The sequence below is a fragment of the Desmodus rotundus genome, chromosome 1, assembly GCF_022682495.2.
Source record: "Desmodus rotundus isolate HL8 chromosome 1, HLdesRot8A.1, whole genome shotgun sequence".
In the NCBI taxonomy this organism is placed as follows: domain Eukaryota; kingdom Metazoa; phylum Chordata; class Mammalia; order Chiroptera; family Phyllostomidae; genus Desmodus; species Desmodus rotundus.
This window is the reverse complement of record NC_071387.1, coordinates 43,982,861-44,001,480: the sequence shown is the minus strand read 5'-3', so window position 1 is coordinate 44,001,480 and position 18,620 is coordinate 43,982,861. Positions and strand designations below refer to the sequence as shown.

The 18,620-nt window shown below is 38.8% G+C and overlaps 1 protein-coding gene across 1 annotated transcript in view; it reads right to left on the bottom strand.

The window, feature by feature from the left end:
• The window catches only part of CARNMT1 (carnosine N-methyltransferase 1), a 46,122-nt gene extending 30,291 nt beyond the window's left edge, over positions 1–15,831 (bottom strand). Inside the window, exons 1-3 of the mRNA XM_053923706.2 lie at positions 15,322–15,831; positions 8,104–8,299; positions 7,156–7,319 (exon numbers count right to left, since the gene is read on the bottom strand). Of these exons, the coding sequence (XP_053779681.1) occupies positions 7,156–7,319; positions 8,104–8,299; positions 15,322–15,590 (629 nt within the window). The 5' untranslated portion in view covers positions 15,591–15,831. The remainder of the gene's footprint in view (positions 1–7,155; positions 7,320–8,103; positions 8,300–15,321) is intronic.
• Positions 15,832–18,620: the final 2,789 nt, after the last annotated feature.

The window sequence follows — 18,620 nt, the reverse complement described above, 5'->3', positions numbered from 1 at the left end:
ATATAAATTAAAAGCTGTCAAATGAGTACTATGTATGTCAAGCAGTTCTAGTAGCTGAAGTATTTGAAATCTATGTAGCTTTGAAACCTATGAATATAATTCTTTCTAGTAAAACACGTCACTGAACATCTTCCTAAATTGTATCTGCAGAGCACAGCAAAAAAAGGGCAATAAATTATTCCTTATATTACTTCTGAATTTTGTACATTAGACATTTGGACACACAGAAATAAGCAGTAGTCTTTTTGTTGTTGTTTTTACATCTGAACATGACTATAATAATAATAAATTGAACTGTGCTTCCAACATTACTCACTTACTAAGTTATTTCTGGGTCTTATACCCAGAACACTCAACATCTGATAAAGAAATATTTACAGAATTGAAAATCAGTAAAGTGCTGTAACTGTCATCAACAAGGGAATAAAAGTAATGAAAGGTTTAAGTGATACAGGAATCAAAAGTATGAAATAAATCTATTACCCTTTCAACTATGTGCTTAGAAGGTAATTATAGCATAGAATATCAAAAAATTACTAGCAATAAGCAGAAATACAGTGGGTGATTTTTATGGTACTTATTAGGCTAAAGAGAATCTACCTGGCATACAGACATACAGGTATTCAAACAAGGTGGATTAGCAGCCGTTACGTGTTAAAGGCTGGCTATAAAACAACAGAATCTCAATCCCATCCTTTGCAAATTACAATACCAACATACCAATGGTTTCCTGTAAACACAGTATGTAGTACATTTACTGCTGAAGAAGTAACTATGTATTTGTTCCTTGAGAGTCGCAGTACTTGCTTTTAAAAAAGATTTTCTTTCTTTCTTTTCAGGGAAATGAGAAGGGAACGATAAAGAGAGGGAGAGAAACATCAATGTGTGAGACACACTGACCAGTTGCCTCCTGCACTCTACCAACTGGGCATGTGCCCTGACTAGGAATCGAACCGAAGACCGTTTGTTTCACAGGCTGGTGCTCAATCCACTGAGCCACACCAGCCAGGGCTCAGTATTTCTTAATATGGCAAAGATTTCCTATTAACCTACTGCAGGAAAGATGCTATAATCAATGTGCATGAAGTAAACGGTACCGATGCAGATGAAAACTTAGAGCCTATCTCCTTTTCTAGAAAGCAACAATATTGCTTACACTGTCATATATCTACATGCAAGGTTTATGGACAAAATTTTCTTAAGTAATTTAAGCAGCTAATAATATGTTTTTTTCTGATTGTCGATATTATTTACTTCTGTTTCTACTATTTCTTTAGCTTAGTTGGTAGAGCATCATCCCGCAAGGCAAAAAGATCACCGGTTCGATTCTCAGCCAGGGCATGTGTGAGAGGCAGCCGATTGATGTTTCTCTCTCTCATTGATGTGTCTCTCCTCCCTTTTCCCTCCTTCCCCTCTCTCTAAAAATAAATTTAAAAAATCTTTATTTATGAACATCTCATAAATTAAAAAAATTATGAGACGTTCAAAGAGGCAAAAAAAGGTTACCTGTTGTTGTAACAGAAAGCCTTCAACATTGCTGACCCACAAATAGCATGTTAGAAGTATCCAACAGGGATTTTAAAATAACCATTTAAAAATGTCAAAGAATCAAGTGGAAAAGGTAGAAAGCATGTACAAATAAGAAATTTCAGCGCAGACAGAATACACACACAAGAAAATATACCTATATACTGAAGTGCTACAATTGTTTTTTTAACGTGGTATCAAAAATAAAGAACTCTTTCAATGGGCTTATTGACAGACCAACAAAATAAAGAACCAGCAAAGTTCATGCAAGGTTAGTAGAAATTATCCAAACTAAAACAGAGAAAGTTAGGGGGCAGGGGCAGTATGGAAAAGCCATACAAAACCTGAGCGACAATGTCAGTTTAATATACATATATGTAACCAGATTCCCAGAAGAGAAAGAAATAGAGGAAAGAGTAGGAAAAATATGTGGAGATAAGAGCAAAAAATAATTTAGTGATACATATCCACTCAAACTCTCAAAAGCAAAGCAAACCCCAAGCAGGATAAACACACAAAAAAATGCATATTCAAACGGCTGACAAAGGTGGAGGCGGGGTGAAAGGAATGGGAAGTAACTGCTTGATAGGTACAGGGTTTATTTGGGGCTGATGGAAATGTTTGAGAATGTTAAGAGAGGTGATGGATGCGTACACAACATGTGCCTGCCACTGAACTGTGAAGTCTAAAACAGTTACTTCTGTTATGTGCATCTCACCTCAATATTTTAAAATAAGAAGAAAAATATATAAATGTATATTTCTCAAAATAAAGATACAAAATGTCCCTTAAACATATGAAAATGCTCAACTTATCTCATAAGACAAGTACAAAATAAAATTATGCCAATATACAATTTCCCACCCATTAATTAGACTGGCGAAAAGTTCAAATGCTTAGTAATATAGTATGTTTGGGAAGGCTGTGAGAAAATAGGCACTTTCATACACTGTGAGAAAGACAAAACCCATATAAAAGTATGTGGCTATAATTGTGGCAAAAAGACACTAAAGTAGCGCCCACTTCCTGGTGTTCACGCCTTTTTATAATTCCCTCCTTTTGAATGTGTGCAGGGCCTATGAGCTGCTTCTAACCAACATATGTCACTCCTGTGATTATGTTACATTACGTAATACTCCATTTGGAGACTGCTAGCTCCAGACTTTCCACACTGGCTTGATAAATTGGCCATTTAGAAAAATCCACATATACAGAACTGTGAGGCCTCTAAGAGAGGAAGCAAGTTTTTAGCCCAGTCAACAAGAAGCCAGGACCTACAACCACAATGGAATGAATTCTGCCACCATGTGTGGGTGTGGAAGTACACTTCCACAGACAAGCCTCCAGATGAGAACACAGCCCAGCAGACAACTTGACTACAGCCATGTAAGACCTTACACAGAGAACTCAGTCAGGCCCTGCCCAGACTTCTGACCCACAGAAACTAAAATAATAAATGTGTGTTGGTTTAAGATTGTGGTAACCTCTTACACAGCAGTGGATAACTAACACAGGAATCAAGTTACATACCTTTACCTCTCAGAAGTAGCAATCCCACACCTAAGAACTTAATTGCTGGAGGTTGCAGACAACCTCCAGCAATGCAAAAATACATATACATAGGTTGTTAATTGTAACATTATTTATAATTGTAAGATACTGCCAACTACTTAAATAACCAAATATGACAGACTGGTTGAAGTACTCTAAAGCTGTTTTTAAAAAAATGACTGAGGACCTGAGGAAGATCTCCATGAACTGATGATGTATAGCTATTTCTAGGGTACATCACTAAGTGGAAAAAAAGCAAAGTATAAAATAAAATGTATACTATGCTACATTTTGTGTATGAAAAGGGTACTTAAACATATCTGCTTACTTTCATAAAAAACAAGAAGGATAAACAAGAAATCAGTGATACTGATTCCCTACATAGGGTGTGGACTGGGGGTAGGAGGTGAAATGAAGTATAGGAAAAGACTAGAGGAGGAAATGAGTTTTTCTGAGTATCTTTTTTTTCTAGTTTTATCTAGTTGATAGTCCACAAATTGAAAAATGAAATAAATCAACAAGAATGAGGTAGGAGATGAGGACAGACAACCCTAGAACTGAAAGTAAACAGAAACAAATCAACTAAATTTACTCAATTTCAAATTAAAAAAAAAAAAGAAAAACATAACCACACTTTGAGGATGAGGGGGCTGAAGGGAAGCTAATATAAATAGTGAAAAATATTTTTTTAAGTACTCTTGGTTTAGGAAGAAAAACAATGGCTAGCAAATCCTGAACTCCTTTTTGGTAGTTTCGTTTTCCATAGTTGTATGGAGGTAGCAATTCTGAAACGATTGTTTGTATTACAGGACTGAGTAAAATGTATTGATGTTGTCAGAAGTCAGAGACCTCACTAGGGAAAAAAGCAGATAGAGAAGAGAAGCCAAGAAGTAACCCAAAGGGGCTGGACTGGAATTGGAGGTATTGCTATGACTGCATGATTTAAAACGTATGTATGTGTGTGTGTACGTTCCATCTTGGGAGTTATCAGTATGAACTCATGATTTCGTGTGTGTGTGTGTGTGTGTGTGTTCTGTCTACTGAAAGGCTCAGGAGCAATGACACCTCATTAACAATGAACATGCCAAGTGCCAGATCTTGGTTTCTATAGACCACTCCACATTAAAAGGAACCAGGTCCTTAAAAAAAGTACCCAATTCCAGGATTGAACTAGAGAAGACACAAGATGGGACTGAAGTATCTTACTGTGCCAGAAAAGTAAGAAAGTACTAAAAAAAAAAAAAAAGAAAGAAAAGAAAAAGGAAAGAAGGAAGGAAATAAAAAAGAAAAAGATTAGGGCATACCATGCCAAAAAAGGACATAGCAGCCAACTGAAGGGACTCCTCCTGGCCAAATCTGAGGCAATCTGAAATTTAAAAACCAACAGTAATAGATTATAACCATCTAATATAACTGAGTAAAATAAGAACCATGAGTCCTTCCTGATAATCGTTAAGATACACAGATATAGTAGAATGCTGACTGATAACTGCAGTGGTAGAAAGTCACCATTCCACAACCATCATAGCACAGGTTAGTTCACGAAAGAATCATAAACGGATGATAATTCTAAGGGGAAGAAAGTCTGAGAAGTAGCAGGATATTAACTGCATTATCTCAAAGTGTCTCCCCAGAAACTGCTTGTAAGTTGCAAGAAGAAAAGCAGCAATTAAACAGTGGTGAAACCAAATAACATCTTGATTGGGTGATCAAAATTAAAATCATCAATGATAAGCTGATAAACACTATATTCTCTGAATGTGGAATCCTGAAAAGGATACATTAATTATGTATTATTTTGAAAAAGGACATATACTCTAGATGTAATCATGAAGAAACATTAGTCAATGTCAAAATGAGGAATATTCTACAAAATAACTTCCTTGTATTCTTCAAAAATGCCAATGACATGAAGTCAAAAAAAAAAGGGGGGGGGGGCCAAGGAACTGTTCCAGATTAAAGACCAAGACATTAGGTAAGAAGGCAATGTGACACTGAAGCAAGACGCTCTCTATGCTGCTGCTGGTTTTGAAGTTGTGGGAAGCGGCCCTCAGTCAAGGGAATACAGGAATGCAACTCCAAGCTGGGAAAAGCAAGGAAACATATTCTAACCCAAGGTTTCTGGAAAGAGCTCAGCCCTGCTGATACTTTGATTTTAGCCCGGGAAAACTGACTTCAGACTTCTGATCTCTAGAACGCTAAGAGAATAAAATATGTTGTTTTAAACCACAAAAAATAACAAAGAAAAAGACTACGACATTACAATCAAATGTACTACAATATCCTGGATTAGACTCTAGACTGGGCAGAAAAGTAAGGGTTACAAAGGACATTATCAGGATAATTTATGACACTTGAATATAGACTATGAATTAGAAAATAGTATTCAAGGTTAAATTTCTTTTACCATGGTAACTCTACTGTGTTTACATAAGAGAATAAATATCACCGTTCTTAAAAACATACACATAAAGTTGGGGAAGGTAGGAAGGAGGGAAGTAGAAAAAAGAAATAATAAAGCAAACGTGAAAGGTTAAGAATTGATCAATTCAGATAAAGAGTGTATGGGAGCACATTGTACAGTTCATCTCATCTGAAATTTTAAAGTTATTTCAAAATAAAAAGTTTTTTTTTTTAAAAAGAAAGAAGACACACACATGTATTGAAATTTCTGGAAAAATATATCTAACCTAAAGAGGTCAATCATTGAGGAGGGGAAGAAGATAAGGAAAGGAACCTATCTACAAAGACATTTAAATGACAGACTGAATGTCATCCAGTGATTCCCCTTAAACATACAGTGTCTAACTCAAGGGTTCCTAACCTGACATCCATGCACCCCAAGGGGTATGTATGGAGACAATTCATTAGATCTATGAAGGGGATAGGAAAAAAACTACATTTTTGCTTCATTAACCTTTACCTGATACTCCCCACCCCCCAATTATAAATGCAGGCAACAAACAGTAGTAGTTTGTGACTTAATCAACAATAGAAATCACGTATGTTTTCACTTCATATTAGTTATTAAAATTCTCAAAATAACTATGTACTGTTCAGTATTTTAAAAGTTAACTCTTGCTGCGAGATTTTAATGAGATAAATGATTTTTTAAAAAGGTCATATCACAAATCAGCTTTTTTTAAGTTTTTGATAACTGTATTTCAAAATAACTGGTTTCTTGATAATCCTATGTATTTTTATCTTACACATTTATAATTTTTTAATGACTTTTTCTTTTAGATTTTATTTATTTTTAGAGAGGGGGAGGGAGAGAAACATCAATGTGTGGTTGGTTGCCTCTCATGCGTCCCCAACTGGGGACCTGGCCTGCAACCCAGGCATGTGCCCTGACTGGGAATCAAACCAGCAATCCTTTGGTTCACAGGCCAGCACTCAAATCCATTGAGTCAAACCAGCCAGGGCTATAAATATTTTTATCCTCATCTGAGTTCATGCTTATTGAATTGAGTGAGAGAAGGTGGGGGAACACCGATGTGAGAGAGCAACATAGATTGGCTGCCTCTCACACACTCCCCAACCAGGGACCAAACAGGCAACCCTGGTATGTGCCCTGACCCGATTCAAACCAGTGACCTCTACCCAAGCGAGCCACACAGGCCAGGGCTATCTTAAACATTTACAAATGTTATTCTTATGGGCTCCAGGCTGTTCAAGGTTGTCGTGACAAAAAACAGTGAAGAAACTCTGCTCTAAGCTATTGATCCCTCATTTGCTTACAAGTATGTCATAATGAGGAAAATTAAAACAGTTTGCAGCTTTTTATTCTGTCACAAAGCAAACTATAAAGACATCATTGGTAATGAACATTCAATCTAACCCTCTCATTATTTAATTTCTAATTTCCCAGATGTGCTAGAGCAGTAACTATCCACATTAACTGCAGCCTCACACAAAGCATCCAAGAACACATACACCATCATACACCCACACATGAAAAAATATATAGGCACACAGTAACTATAAAAATTAATCAAGACTGAAATGCCTCATAGAGAAACTCAGTGCTTACGTACATATCGTAAAGAAATTGGTTAAAAACAAGATACTATTTACCATCTCTCTTTTGGAAAATTTTTTAAAATTTCTTTAATGATTGGCTGGTAACAGGCATCCCTTTCTGCTTTCCCAGTTTCACACCAGTCTCGTACAAACTGTTTCATTGTGGATTTTAACTTATCCATGTCAAATGTAGATGCTGGCATAATCTTTCCATTCCCCTGTTTAAAAACAAGAAATCAATTAGTTTCTGAGAAAAGTAATCAGTCCTGAATACGGTTAAACAGACATGCTACGAAGGGACTATATAGAGGGATTAGTGGATAAATCACTGGCCTCTCACCTCAACAGGTTTCAAGTGCAGCTTCAGATCCTAAATGAAAAGTTTGGTGGTCTCACTTTTACCCTCAATAGATTATGGTCCATTAATCATGAAACCACCATATAATTAAGCAGTCTTTACTCAGGAGAGGACCAGCACTGAGCTGCTATGGAAACTGAACATTCTCTAAGAGAGAGAGAAGGAAAGTCCCTCCAGGTCATTGATGGGGCAGCATGGAGAGGCTTACAGTGGAGTGGCCCAAATGTATCTATCCTGTGGATACAAAAAGATGACTTCAGTTTCTATTACTGCCAGTCCCTTGAGATTTATAAGTGAAAATAACTTCTTAAAAGATGACTATCAATAGATACAACATACTGGAAACAATGAGTATAGCAAGGGACATTTATAAAAATTTACGTCACTAACTCTATATGCCAGAACACCGTGTGAAAGTGTATCAAAATGCCAACAATTAACTCAGTATTTACAGAAAAAAATCAGTGAACAAATTCAGTTTCTGTTACACGGTTCTATTAAGCCTAATCAAATGACTGAATATAGAAGCGAGAACATTCTCAGATCAAATGACCTGTGCAAGGTTGTAAAAATGAAATCCAGAAAGATAAGACCACAATATATTGACAGTAAACTTGGTAACAAGTGGAACAAATTTCACATACATTTTCTCCATATTCTTTATTTTCAAACATATGTATGCAATCATTCACAATGGTCAGTAGTATTTCTTGATTATGATCAATGCATTTCCGGATCTTGTCCAAGTGAAGAAGAAATTGAGGAAGTAGTTTCTGTTGATTAGCTGGAAGTGATCGAAATTGTCTTTCTGTTCGGTTCACTCGCTCATGCATACTGGTGCTAAAACATAAAAGGTGTTTTTTAAAATGGCAAAAGAATTCTCTGCAGAGACCAATCTTATTTTAAGATTGTCTTTTTGTACAATTATTCCCTTTTATAATGATGGATGCTGTCCTATCACTTACAATCTTTTGCTTTCTTAAAGGATATCCACTTAGAAAGTTTTATGTTTTCACCTTAGCAGAAATTCTCTAAGCAACCAAACAAAAGACAAATTGTTTATAACTAGTAAAAGCAAACATCTGCACCAACTAGGAGGGGAAAAATTAAAGAGGATTAGTGTTCAATAAGTTTATTTTCATGACTTCAATTTCCAAACTTAAAATTTTCAGCAAAACTAGTTGAATGCTTTAGATTTCTCCATCAAGTAAGACAATGTTGCTCTCAAATTACCTTAGACTTGATACAAAATGTGTTTTGAAATTAACTAAGAGCCAAACAAGTTGAATTTTTCAAAATAGCATAAAAGATTTTATATACTATAAAAATAGTAAATGAATTAAAAATTGAAATTCTATAGCCTTTTTACATGACAATATTCACACTTGGCATTCCAAAAGTTTCCAAATAACTCTAAAGGTCACTTTGGGGACTATCTATAAAGTTTGGAAACAATATATTTTTAAAAGCTAAATATTACACTAACAATGAAATTCCATTTTACTTCACCCATATGGGCAAAATTTAAAAGCCTGTATATTTGAAATGCTGGTAAAAAAAGTGGAATAATTAGAATATTTTTATACTGATTGATGGTAAGTGCATAAATTAGTACAACTACTTTGGAAAATAACTTAGCATTGTCTAGTAAAGCTTCATATGCATATTCCCCAGGACCTAGCAATTATAATCCTAGACACATACTCAAGAAACTCCTGCAAATTATCACCGCGAAACATGAACAATCGTCATCACAGCAGTGTTAGAAATAAACAAAAAGTCTGGAAACAACCCCAAGGTCTATCTATCACTAGTAGAAAGAACAAAGAAAGTACAGTATAGTTACACAATGAACTGCAGTTGAATTAATAGATTATAGCTACACAAAATAATATGGATAAAATTTGGGAACAAATATTTGTTGAAATGTCGAGTTGTAGAAAAATATATAATGTATAATTCTATTTTATATGAAAAATCAACGCTATATTGTAGGAACTGCACAAATGTAGAAAAAACTACAAGGAAAACAAGGAAACAAAAATTCAGGAAAGTGATGTTTTTTAAGGGGAAAGGGATACGATACTGTTCTTTTTAAAAACTGAGTGGTAGGTTCAAGGGTGTTCAGTGTGTCATTCTTTACCTTTTACATACACAAACAAATAAATGTATGTTTCTTTTAAAAGTTTTTTGGCATTTATTCAGTAGTAAATGAAAATAAAAAATTTTCTTTTTTCATTTGATTGTCTCAATCTCTCCATTCATCTAAATAACTCTCTCATTTTTACCTTATGCCAAATAACTAATTTCTGAATAGCAACATTTAAAGAAGTTCTGATATAAGCTCTGGACAAAACTTAAGCAAAAACCTGGACATGTTTTTAGAAGCCTGGGTTGGTGCTATTTGGTAGGTGGGGGGGGTCAGAGGCAATGTAAAACAATTAAGTTGGCACTGACTGGCTACATTGATGTTTGCTCCTTTGCCCCCCACCCCCAACCCCTTGAGACAGTGTAACAGTGGGCTCTGGAATCAAACAGATCTGGACTGAAATCCTGGCTTATGTCACGTATTTGCTATGTGACCCTTGGCAAGTTACTTCCATAATCTGTGCCTCAACTGTCTTGTATACAAAAACACAAAAACAATGATGATGATGATTTAAGAAGCTATCATGTATTAAGACATGAAATCCCATTTGGCACCTTTCTAGTAAAAATGTGGTAAAGCCCTGACCAGTGTGGCTCAGTTGTCTGGGCATCGTCTTGCAAAGGTTGGCTGGATCCCAGTCAGGGTATATGCCTGGGTTGTGGGGTGGTCCCTGGTCAGGGTACGTGAAGGGGCGACCCATTTGTTTCTCTCACACATCGATGTTTCTCTCCTTCTCTCCCCTCCCTTTCCCTCTAACAATAAATAATAAAATCTTTTTTTAAATAATTTATTATTATTATTCTATTACAGTTGTTTTAGTTTTTCTCTTGCCCTCCTTGGTGTTTAAAATGCAGTAGTACTAAGAACAGCATATCACTTGGAAGTGGTTAGCAATAGAGAATCTCAGGCCCTACCCAAGACCTACTGAAATGTAATCCACCTTTTAACAAGATCTCCAAATGATCCATAAGCACATTCACGTTTTAGAAGCATCGGTAATTTTTCCTTATTAGAGGAATCTTCCCAGGTCAGAAAAAAAGTTCTCAAGTGACTATACGGGAAATGACTACAATGACTGTCCATCAGCTCATCTTACCTATTTTCCAAACACTAAGCATCTAGATACTGTCAGTTGTATAGATGATGAATTTTTGGTGTTCATATGTGTCTATATTTTGGGAGGAAAAATAACACAAACTCCCCAAAGAATTACCATGTCAGAAAGGACAGTATTTTTAAGTTCTTGATACAAACTGATTTTCAGAAACAATGTAGCAACTTACATTCCTAGCAGTAGAGTATGACGCTAAAGGAACTATTTAAAGTGGCCACAGTGTGTTTGTTAGGTGAACAGCAGAGTTGCAGCATTTACAATTTAGTGTCAACAGGTTAAACAGTCTTTAATACTCCATTCCTAGTATTCCTGGGCACTGGATGCCTCACAAAGGACCTCTCACGATGCCTCAGAACTCAACACATCCAGACTGAATTTAGCACATGATGCCCCACCATAAAAACCTGCATTTCTTTCTACATGGCAGGTATCAATAAATGGTACACCATACATCCACTCTAGTCAGAAATTAACAAATCATCCTAAAATGCCTCTTCTCACAGCTCACATGATCAGTAAGCCCGAGGTCCTTTGATTCTACCTCATGTGTCCCGAAGATTATCGACAGGTCTGCTACCTAGGAATCCTGTCCTCAACCTAACCTCTCCATCAGATAAATTCCTCTAAAATACAAGTCTCATTTTTGTCACTGTTTAACCTCCATATTTCAGCATATGTAAAAAGCAATCAATAAATGTTCCCCATGAAGATTTCTTATTTCCATGATAGCAGGGGAGTTAAGTTCTGGACTGCTGTCAATTCCTGCTACAGAAGTAATACAACTACACAGAGCAGCATGAGATGTAGATATCCCTTAGCCCTTGGTTACTTAATGGTATGCCAAGCTATCCATAACATACAGACACAGTGACTCTTTAAGTAAGTGAGATCTTACCAAAGTTGAGAAAAGAGTCCCATCCTTAATCACCATTGTAATTGGCAATGCCTTCATTATTCTGGAAATGCTTACATTATGAGGAACAGAGTAAAGAAATAAAATGAAGTCACTAGAGTCAAGTTGCTAAATTACTAAACTAGGCCAAGGTATGAGGAAATGACTTTATTCTTGTTTTAACTAGCCTGGGAACTTAAATTTTTTAACTTCCCAGTTCTGTGGTAATGCCTGGATATAGATGAGACCTCCAAATAACCCTCTTATCCCCTCTAAAGGACTCACATATCCAGACCACCCAGCATCCATCATCCAGACAGCCTAACATCTGACTGATAACCATCCTAGACCAATCCTAGTGCTAAGAATACAGGACTGATTATTCTCAAGAATGAACATTTTACTGTTAAGAACTCCTAACTTTCTCCTTCTTTGAAACACACCTGAGTTTTTACCTAGTTATTTTTCCAGTTTGCAAACCCTAAGACCCTTGAATAAGTATCATTTATTTCTAGCCAAAGCTTCTAAGCTCTTTTTGACTGTTTGATAACGGTGTGCTTTAAGACAGGGGTGGCAAACTACGACCCCCACCCCGACGCCTGGCTACTTGGTCTGTTTTTGTAAAAAGGGTTTTACTAGAACATAGCCATGCCCACTTGTTCACATACTGCCCACAGCCTTTACCTCCACGACAAGGGCAGAGACCACCTAGCCCTGAGCTTAAAATATTCATTGCCTGGCTCTTTTTAAAAAAGTTTGCCTACCCAGCTTTAAAGGAATGTCTTACAACCTTCAAACTCTCCTTGGTTCTGAACTCAGTGGTTCAAACTATCTTGGTTCTAATAATGAAACTTCATCTTCTGGAAGCTTAGGAGAGAAAGTAGTCAGGCAGCTATCTTTCCTTAAAAGGGTATTTCTACCTGCAGTGCTCTCTCCATAAGGCTGGTCTGGTGCTAGATATGAACCAAAGGCCAAGGTCACTGACCCCATCATCCCTCTGCACCTGTTAAACTACTCTAGAATTCCAAACAGGAAAGCATACTTTTTCAGAAGGAAAGCCTGCCTTTGTCCATTTGAAATAGTTATTAAACAGCCAAGGTTAAAACTGTCATACCAGTATTACTGCTTACTAATGCAAGATACGATTTTAGTAAATGATTTTGGATTTCAGGCCGGACGCTAGCACAATGTGGTTGTGTAGGCCTGGGCAAGTTACTCAGCTCTTTACATGACTACCCCTCCCCTGGTACAAATGAGTTCTACGCCTCAGTTTTAAAAATCTCGCCTAACCGCTATTTCTACAAGTCAAACAATTCTGACAAGATCTTTGATTTTTCAACTGTAGTATTTTCTACCTGACTAGGTATCTTCATTCATACATAACAAGAGTGGCATTTTAAGGCTAATGACATGTTTTGCTATTCATTACAATGCTGTCATCATTTTTACCTTAGAATATGTCATCTAAGCCAAATCTACAGAAAGCGCAAAATTGGAAGCACTGGAAAGAAAAAACATTAATCAAAGAGCATTTCTTGCCCTGTGACTTTAATCTAAATCTCCTATATATTGACTAAGAGACATTTAGCAGTAAAACCAAATTCTGTAGCTTCTGAGACTGAGGAAGTGAATTTTTAATTTTATTAAGTTTTAATTTAGCCAGTTGTGATTAGCGGCCACAGTATTGGACGGTGCAGGTCTAGAAGATCATAAAACGTTGGAATGTAACAATCCAGTGTTTTCTGCTACATAATGCTTTCTGTAACCCTAGTCCCTAATTTAAAAAAGTGTATTTTTAATCATACACTATTTTCAGTCTAGAGATTTAAAGTGCTTCATCAGAGAGTACATTAAAAAAAAAAAAAAAAAAAAGAGGATTGTTTTTTAAAACATGAAATTTTCCTCACCGCCACATTAAACTGGTAAAGAAAAGGGGTGAGAATATAGGAAACTGTATTGCAACCACTAGAACATGCACACAATCGCCCTTTTTTACACGCCACACGTGGGTCCTTGATCGAGGTCCAAGTAAGTCCCTCTGCTTTCACACTGAAGAGGTCCATCTGATACCTAATCATAAATATCAATTCTAAATTAGTCCTAATACTTCACAACTGGGTCTACACACATTTTAATTAATTATGTCCATGATATTCCCAAGACATTTCCCAATATTTTCTAGATTTTTGAATAGTAAAACGCACCAGACTTTTTTGCATCTTCCACTCTTACCTACCGAATGCCAGCTGCTTCCCCTGCCTGTACGGCTCTTTCAGGTACAATACTTAGATCAAATTCAATTCTCTGGCTGTCTGCCTGCCTTCCTCTGTTGATACTAAATAAAGGCCCCGTACTATTAATTTTCTTTCGAGCTCCATAATTAATGCAGTCCATGGTTCCTATCCCTGTGTTTAATTAGTAATTTATTTCATCAAGGTCTCTGAACTTCAAAAATTCATGTCACAAATGTAATCAGATTCTATACAACTTTAAACTTTTATTAAGCAAGTTTCTAAATTCAGAATAGTAACAAACTAGCTTACCAACTGGTCACAAATTGACAGATTATTTGGGAATGACAAATGTATTTCTTTGCTACTACCTGTCTTATTTGTTTAAAATAGAGCTTCAATAACCTACGGCAAACACTGGTGACATAAAAATAAATGAGGCTCAGTCCCTGCCCTTGAGGAGGTCACAGCCAAGCAATCTAAAAAAAAGTCTGCATAAAGTACAGCAGAAGTCCATCTAGGGGAACAATTTTCTTGGTGGAATGTCGTACCTGATTATCAGTGCAGACTCAGAACATGTCCCTCGGCGGACTCATCTCTTAACACGAATAAAATACTACCTTTACCTGAAAATCTATTGAGTTAAGTCCCTTCCAGATCTTGGAATTAAAATTTTGTGGCTAAACTATTTTAACATCTATCTAGAAGTAGAATTTAGAAAGTTTAAAAGTCCTGCCACTGCGCCCGGCTCACCGGGAGAATTGGGATTTACATTTGCAAAATAAAAGATCACAAAGGTGGCCCTCCCTACGCCTACGCCCAGGTCCCTCCTTCATTAGCAAATGTTAAAACATCCGGACCAGCTCCCAGCTCAATTTTAGCCACGAGATAAAGACAATGAGCCGCAGCATTCACTAGCTCACCGCCAACGTGCCCGTACTTCCCCCGCGCCCTTGGGGGTGGGTTGGAAACCTTAGGCTATTCTCCCAAGAATTGGCACCGGTTTGGGAAAATACGTCCCGCCGCATCCCACGTGGAGGTGAACTTGGGCTCTCCGCGCGTTCAGTTTGGAGACCACTGACAACGCAAACAAATCAAGCTCAGGACTGAATCACCTTCTGTGTAAAAATCTAAAAACTGTCACAGCATTTTTCCGGTCACCCAAGACCGACCTCAGAGCCCAATCGTTAACGAGGGCTGGGAAGCAGGAGACCTAACCTGAATGGTGAGGTCAGAAGACGAGGGGGTGAGCAGCGGACGGCGAGGCAGACCGCCGGGTGTGCAGGGCCAGGAGGGGCTGTGGAGGGGCGAGGTGACTCGGGGATCCCGAGGTCAGCTCGGGCGGCCGGTCCGGGAGTCCCGGAGGCGTGGCGGCCAGCGAGCGAGAGCAGGGGGCGCCCCAGCGCCGCCGGCCCGCACGCCGCACGCCGCGGACGCCCTGACGGGCTGAGCGGGGCTCTGCCACGGGCTCCTTACCCGTAGTAGCGGAAGGCATTAATGATCTTCCAGAAGTGCTCGCGCTCGAGCCTCTCTTCCTCCTCCTCCGTGCTGCGCGCGGCTACCGCCGCCGTCGCCGCCGCTGCCACCGAATCCACGGCGACCGAGCCCAAACGCCCGGCGGAGAACTGCACTTCCACCTCCTCGCTCCCGCCGCGGCCGGCGCGGCCCCTGCGGCCGCCGCCACCTCCCCCGCAGTCCTCTGGCAGCTGAGAAGCAGGCGGCGAAAGGCGCCGCCGTCGCTGCATAGCTGCCACGGCCCTCAGCCTGGCTCGCCTGCGTCTGGCCGCGAAGGAAAGCGTGGTGGCGGCTGTTCGGCCTTCCTCTAGACACGCCCCCAGCTCGCGGCGCGCTCCGCCTCCGCCGCCCTCAGGCCTCCCTCCGCGCGGGGCTCCGCAGGGTCTTCTCAGCACCCAGACCTAGCGCGCATGTCCCTGCGAGGGTACGAGGGGACGACGGAGCGCCAGGCCGCCCGAGCTCATTTGCTGCCGACCTTCAGCGACAGCGCGCTGACATCACTAGGACACGTACAGTGGGCGGGGAAAAGGGACGGGTGGGAGGAGCGATAGAGGAGAACCTTGGGGTTTCCGTCCGTACACCTGCGAATGGCCTCGTGGGTGGGGTTCAAGAGCTTGCAAAGTGCTGGGTTGTGGAACAGTCAACTAAAGTACTGGTCGAGGAAAATAGCAGGAAAAAAAGTTAAGGTTTGATGAATTTATTCGGAGTTTTTACTTCGCAAAGTCTAGAAGGAAGGTCTTCCATTCACCCTAATTTAAGTTTTGATTCATTTCCTAAGATTAAATTAAATGGAATAAGTTATGTCCTAAGAATAGCATTAAATGCAGGTAGGGCAGCTGTTTTAGCAATTAGCCCAGAGAGAAATGGGACGGGGGAGCAAGTAAGTACAGGATAGAGTTAGGTTCCTGCATTTTCCTCATTTGTTGCCATCACCAGTCAGGCAGGGCCTGATGAGGATTTTCACGGCACCTACACTTGTGTGGGTACTTGCCTTTGGAAGATCACCGAAGTGCACGGGGGCCCTAATGCCTCACCATTGGCGCAGCACTAGCATCTAATGGCGGCTCTTAACAATGCCAGACCTCTCTTTACCTGCGTTCACTCTCCCCACCCCCCACCCATTCCTCTCTGGGCTAATAGCTAAACCAGCTGCCCTACCTGCATTTAATGTTATTCTTAGGGAATAACTTACTCCATTTAATTTAATCTACCACCCAGCAAATCAGTCTTTCAAAATAATAGTGAAAGGAAAAGATTGTTTTATGCAGAAGAGTTAAACATGCCCCAGGACCACACATTTCATTTAAAAGATGTAATTATATGATGTAATTATATTGAAAATGAAGTGAATTCTTATTTTCATCATTTAAATTAATAACTGAAATAAAAGGCAATGCTAAAACAAGTACTGTGGTTTTTCTTTGTTAATATTACATTTTTATACAAATTTTTATAATATTGAGGTGGGCAAAAGTAGGTTTACAGGTGTTCATGTGGAAAAGACATGCAGGTTATGATTATTACAATAGCTTTCTTAACTCAGAAGAATGCCACAATGGCACAGTGCAGGTAAGTACAATCTCATAAGCATTCAAATTGCTGGCCTTCATTCTTTACACATTCTGGTAGTCTACTCGCTGTATTCAGACACACTTTGGCATAGAGTTCTTACCTACTTTTGCCCACCCCTGTATTTTAAAGTCTAATTATTGATGTATTTTTAATACTAATGCAATAATGCATGGTTCAAAATTCAAAAAGAGGGTGAAAAAGGTTACAAATGTGAAGTTTCTTTACTCCTGTCTCTAACTACCCATATCCCCTCCCCAGACACAAGATACCAATTCCTTGCCTACTTTTGCAGATTGTTTATCCGGTGCCCATTTTTCATTGAGACTGGTGTTTGGAAGTTATGTGAAATTCTCGTAATATTAACTGTTAGCAACACTGTTTTTATATACAAGGAGGGCGGTTTGGAACAGAGAACACTCACCACTGGAATCCCAGAGCCATCAGTCAGGGAGACTCCAGAGCACAAAGGACTTTTTCAAAAAATGCTTTCCCCCGCCTTTAACCTTTGTGTTATAATTAAGTGTTTAATACCCTATTCTGAAACAGAGTTGCAACTTCCTGCTTCTGTCTGTTTATCTTATTCAAAATTTTGTATACTTTTATCTTTTTGTTCCATGTAAAAGAACTCCTTTCATTTCTTGTAATGCAGGTCTTGTGGTGATAAATTCCCTCAGCTTTTGTTTGTCTGGGAAAGCTTTTATTTCCCCTTCATATCTAAAGGATAATGAAAATATGGAACACCATGCTAATCCTCTATGTATTGTTCCAATTTTAGTGTACAGGGTGGGGCAAAAGTAGGTTTACTGTTGTGAGTACATGAAACACAGACTTTATCTTGTGTTATTATTAATTATTCTATTTTTCTCCATACTAACAACGGTAAAGCTACGTTTGCCTCACCACGTATGTGCTGCCAAAGCAGGCACTCCATTTTATTTCTTCATACTATTCCTCAAATCTATTAATTCGTGTGTATCTATTCGCTGAAAATGTGGATTTAAAATGTAAAACTCGAAGATGGAATCGTGTCTAAGGAAGTGCCAGAATTTCACTATCTTTCTAACATCTCTAGAAAAATCAGTTTTATTTGGGGGGTGGGGAGGGGTTTGGCAGTTGGTAATGTTTCTTGCCCACTCTGGATGTTTCCATCCATGGAAAGGGAGTCCGGTCAAGCAACACCCCTTGACTTTCTCTACTCACTCTGCCCGGAGAAGATGGGGTGTCTCATTTGATTGGTAAGAATAAACTACAAATGCTTGACTCTACTGCTGACCTTTTTTTTTTCCTCGTGGGAGTAAACTTGTTGCAGTAAGCACAACTTCTTCTCTGTTCATTATGCCATGAAATCCTTCCCAGTTGAAATAGTTGTCCTGGTCCAGTCCTGCCTGTGGCTATGTGATTAAGTCTGACTAATTCCAGATGAAGTTAGGAGGCTGCTCCTACATTAGGGTCCACTCTTTAAGATAGGCTTTATCAGTAAAAAGGGATATTTTGGCCACTATCTGTCTCTCTTTGTCTAATTGCTCAATTTGTTCTGAATCTAGTTTGGAAACAGAGAAGTGTATTAACTACATTTTCTTATTTTCTGTATTCTTGATGCTCTACCATCTGGGGCTTCTCTGACTAGGGAGAGACTAACCCTTCCAGGGCTGGCTAATTTCTAGAGAGAGCAACCAAGTCCCCTGAAC